We start from the raw sequence: 5,036 nt of genomic DNA, 5'->3' as shown, positions 1-5,036 counted from the left end.
GTATTATTTTCTCTAATGGTGAAGATATGAAACTGTATTATTATGTTCTCTAATGGTGAAGATATGAAACTGTATTATTTTCTCTAATGGTGAAGATATGAAACTGTATTATTATGTTCTCTAATGGTGAAGATATGAAACTGTATTATTTTCTCTAATGGTGAAGATATGAAACTGTATTATTTTCTCTAATGGTGAAGATATGAAACTGTATTATTATGTTCTCTAATGGTGAAGATATGAAACTGTATTATTTTCTCTAATGGTGAAGATTTGAAACTGTATTATTGTATCTTCCAGCTCTTCTCCGTGTTGTTCCTGTGTATGTGTTTGGATCAGTCGGTGTTGTTGTCCTGAACGCTGTTGCTCTGATGACTGAACTGACCCTGAAAACAGGCGAGTGAACACTTCAACATCACTTACATTATATCTGAGCTTTCTGGTAAAAACACACACATTATAAACTAATACAGCATTTTAATCTGAACTGAGTGAGTGATAATATCTCACTGTGAGGCAGAAATGATCCTCATCTCAAAGTTATTATTCTCTTTTCATTCACATATATTAATTCAGAGCAATAATAGGCCTTATAATCAGCTGTTCATGCTGTAAATGAAATACTGTGGTTTATTCTCATCCTCAGTTAATGGAGAAGGAGCCGTTGGAGATATGAGGATCATCGTCTTTTCCTCTGAATTCCTCTTCACTTTATTTCTGACGGTTTTACTGATATTTGAACCCTGTGAGTATAACCTGAACTTAAAGACCATTAAACTAATACATTCACTTCAGGTGTTTTGGTGCCTCTCATATTTCTTTAAGGGATTTTCATTTAAAAATATGACCACATATGTGACCAATCATCTGTCTTTAGGATGCGTCACTTTCAGGGAATAAATGCTGAGTTTTGTGTTGTGATGATTGATGAATCTCACACGTGTGTTTATTGTGTTTGACTGAACTGAGACTCTACAGCTTCAGTTTGATTCACAGTTATAGATTATTGATTATGACTCATACTGACTCATTCTAAACTAAACTAAACTGAATCATCTTCAACACTCACTGAACGCTCTATTAAATTCACTGGATATCTGAAGGTTATTATATTTTTCTTTGTTAAACCAGGACTCATCTATTATACAGTCTGAAGTGTTTTGAATCTGAATAATCCTGTAAATCTCTTTTTCCTCCTCCGTCTCTGAACTCACAGGGATCAAACCATGTGTGCAGTCATGTCAGGTTAGTATTTCATATTTAATGTGAATTAGATTTGATTAATTCACCTGCGGTTTCACTTCATGTTAAAGGTGCACTCAGTGATTTTATGTCCATGTTTCTCAGACTGAAGTCTTCATACACACACTCATGAGCGAAGAGAGAAAACAACTTATGTTGAATAAAACTGATTCTTCCCGACTCTACATCATCTAAATCTGATCTGTGAAATTCTTTCCTTTAAATGTGGACAGAATGACTGACTGCACCTTTAAATAACTGTACATTAATGCATTAGTGGAGATCTGTGTGTACATTAATGCATTAGTGGAGATCTGTGTGTACATTAATGCATTAGTGGAGATCTGTGTGTACATTAATGCATTAGTGGAGATCTGTGTGTACATTAATGCATTAGTGGAGATCTGTGTGTGCATTAATGCATTAGTGGAGATCTGTGTACATTAATGCATTAGTGGAGATCTGTGTGTACATTAATGCAGATCTGTGTGTACATTAATGCATTAGTGGAGATCTGTGTGTACATTAATGCATTAGTGGAGATCTGTGTGTAAATGAACTGTCTTGTCTTGAACACAGAAGGCAATAAAGTCTCGTCGACCTCGAGCCGCTGGATCTCAGAATCAGGAATCTCAGGTTAGCGTCAGAATCATTGTGGATTTGAACACTTTTCTCCACAGATGTTGTGTAGATCATCAGTGTTTCTCAATCCTGCTCCTGGAGAACATCAGCACTTTCCTTTATTTCACACAAAACACTTCAGATTATTGACTCTGTAAAACCTGTAATATCTGTAATACCACATCCTGATCCTCTGCTCTGACACAAACTGGGTTTGAAACGTCATTTCCTTCAACTTAAAAACAGCAAATGCTTATGTGTGGTAAAACTGTGAAGTGTTTTCTATGAGGACTGAGAAACACTGCTGGATTACTGTTGAAAATACATGTTAAAGCATGTCTTATTCTGAACACAGACTGCAGCAGGTTCTGATGAAACTACAGCCAGTGGATCAAACCAGAACCAGAACCAGAACCAGAGCCAGAACCCAGCAGAATCTCATGAGATGAAGCCTCTACTGAATGAAGATCAGGACACTAGTAAGACTGAATCTCAGCTGGATTCAGTGGTTTCACAGTGAGAGAGAAACACTCCTGAGAAGCTTCTGACTGTGATTTAAGAGTTAAATCTCATTCTGCATTCGTTATTGAGACCGTTTTTTTCTAATGTACGTTTTCTTGGTTTTGTAAATAGCTGTAAATCTATGTTTAATTGTCATTGTTCTTTGTATTCATGTAATAGTGATTTGCTTTTATAACTAATTCTAGCTGTAAACCACCTTCAACAGTACAGATGAACCTTGATCTTATACTGCATTAAGATCATTAACAGAGAGAGAAATCAGTGTTATAACTTTAACTTTGACCTGATGGATTGAGGTTTGAGTCTCAGGATCATGAAGTCAGTAAATGTTCAGTTGTGTGTCTCTTACTCAATCAGAAACACTGAGACTGAATGTTCAATCCTTCAGACGGCACTCAGATCCTTCATGTAATATCAAAACTCCTCTGAGTTGTTGGTCTCTTCCTTTCTCCTGCTAGAAAACTTCTGTAATTCATTCCTTATAAAGTTTCCAGCCCAGAAAGAGTCCAAACACAGAAGCTACAAGCTCATGATCACTGATCAGCCGTTCTCCTCTGTTATAGTCAGGGCCGGATTTATGCATTAGCAATTACAATAAGGAGAAATTATATATATTAATTATTATTATTATTTCACTCTAATGCTAAAATTATGTAAGACAATTACTTACTTTATAAATTAATTAAACGTAAGATATAGTCATTTTTAACATAAATCATTTCTATGGTCATCCGTTACATCTGTCTGTGGGTTTTTCTAATATTTAACCAAAGAGAAGTATTAAAGAGAAGTATTAGAAAGAGCTTGTGGACGAATCTCATAACTCATTACTGCAGTCGAACAGTCGGAGAGTCTCTGCTTATTAATGATACAAGGGTGAATAAAGAACTGGGTCTCTGATTAAATACACTGCTTTCTTTACTTCAGAAACACTTATGTGTTTGAGGAGCAGAGAAGAGCGTCTTGCATTTGTTGTCGAGTCACAGCCAAAATAGCCTGTGTGTATCACTTCATTTTAATGTGAGATTCTGGCCGAATGACTGAAAAAAATACAACAACAAAGTAGAAAATTATCAGCACCCACATATCTACAGCTACAATAATCTTCATCCAAAACTTGCTTTTGCCAATGTCACAATATGAGGAAAATCCAGCCCTGATAATAGTGAGTCTGGAAAGGAGATATAGAAATTAATATTTATAACTCTCAGTTCTGCTATAACTTCTAATGGTGATCAAAACATGTTGGATACTTTATGTGGAAGACAAAATTTGAGATTTAGCTAAATGTCAATCTATTGTGTAAATTTGTATTGTATTGTAACATTGTGTTTTATTTCATATGTTGTAAATGTAAATAATGTTTCTTAATGTTAAATCTGCATCAAGGTTTCTGAGAAACCACATTTAATTTCTCTCTGCTCTGCACTAAAACTAACGTTGACTGCTTGTTGCTGCAGTGTGTATGTGTCTTTCTGTGTTTTATTAAGTTTTATAAAAACAACATTTTGAGCAAAAAACTGAGAAAGTCCTGTTTTGTCAAATAATACATACATTCACAGTGACGATCAAAACACAGATGAGTAGATCGAGTCCATCAACTCCTCGAAGCTTCACAGTCCTGTAGCTCGTCCTGGGTCGACAGTTCATAACATTAGACAGTTTTGATTTATATGCTGTTTAATGTTGATGATTGCGTTATTTTACATATGCACATGATTGCACATGATATCGCTCGTTTTAGGATCTTCTTCTCCTGTGTTTTGATCAGGAGATTCTCTACTCTTTCAGAAGATGTGTAACAGCGCCCCCTACCGTTACCAGTGAAAACACGGACAGCGGGGCGGGGAAAGAGTTAAACGCCTCTGATTGGTCATCGTGTTCAAGAGATCAACAGACGTGTCTGTGATTGGCTTCGTTGCTCATCGCTGTAAAACACGCTGTCTCAGATCACAAACACACTGGAGCGTTTGATAAATCAGCTTCTCCAATATGATATTGTATTAACCTGAGGATGCTCTTGCTCAAACGCCTGGCTGAAAACAACCAGTGTTTAATCTCTTATCAAAATCTGTTTATTAATACACTTAAATTCTACATTACAACACTGTGAAACTACAGCAAGAGATCCAGCAGCAATCACTTATTATTCAGATATTTCTAATAGAAGCTTTTCAGCCATATCAGTGCAAACTTTTTATCTTAGAATTCTGACCTTTTTTTTGCAAGCTTCCTTAAGTTTTAGACACATCCGACAAAAAGAAAGTTTCAAACCACTGCATAATTCAGACACACATTATGCATATAACTCGACAATAGTGAACTGATCAACTCAACTCAACTAAAAAGTAAATCAAAAGCAAAAAAAGAAATGGGAAGACCATTCAGCTGCATAATGTGTTCATGCTGCAATGCATGCTGGGAATTTTCAGTTCTCATATAATGGTGTCAATTCTGGCAGATCAATAATATTGTAAAACATGAAATAAAAGTGTCTCTGTGAGTCTAAATGATGCAGTAGCTTAGAATGTTTTATGCACAACATGTTATTAAAATCCTTTATAATAACTGATTGTCACTGCTGGATCTCATGAATCACAGAGCAACTAATCAATGATGTATAAAACTAATATCATCACCCATATAATCAA

The 5,036-nt window shown here is 35.5% G+C and overlaps 1 protein-coding gene across 1 annotated transcript; it reads left to right on the top strand.

The window, feature by feature from the left end:
• The first annotated feature begins 355 nt into the window (after positions 1–355).
• Positions 356–3,870, top strand: LOC311079136 (uncharacterized protein). The gene is made up of 4 exons (XM_084108342.1): positions 356–745; positions 1,217–1,245; positions 1,822–1,878; positions 2,219–3,870. The coding sequence occupies exons 1-4, from the start codon at positions 616–618 to the stop codon at positions 2,381–2,383; spliced, it is 381 nt and encodes a 126-aa protein (XP_083964468.1). The 5' UTR covers positions 356–615; the 3' UTR covers positions 2,384–3,870.
• The last annotated feature ends 1,166 nt before the right edge of the window (positions 3,871–5,036 follow it).

The sequence above is a fragment of the Abramis brama genome (genome assembly GCF_963993115.1).
Source record: "Abramis brama genome assembly, chromosome: 1".
Taxonomy (NCBI): domain Eukaryota; kingdom Metazoa; phylum Chordata; class Actinopteri; order Cypriniformes; family Leuciscidae; genus Abramis; species Abramis brama.
The sequence above is the reverse complement of the archived record's forward strand: the minus strand, read 5'-3'. Positions and strand labels throughout refer to the sequence as shown.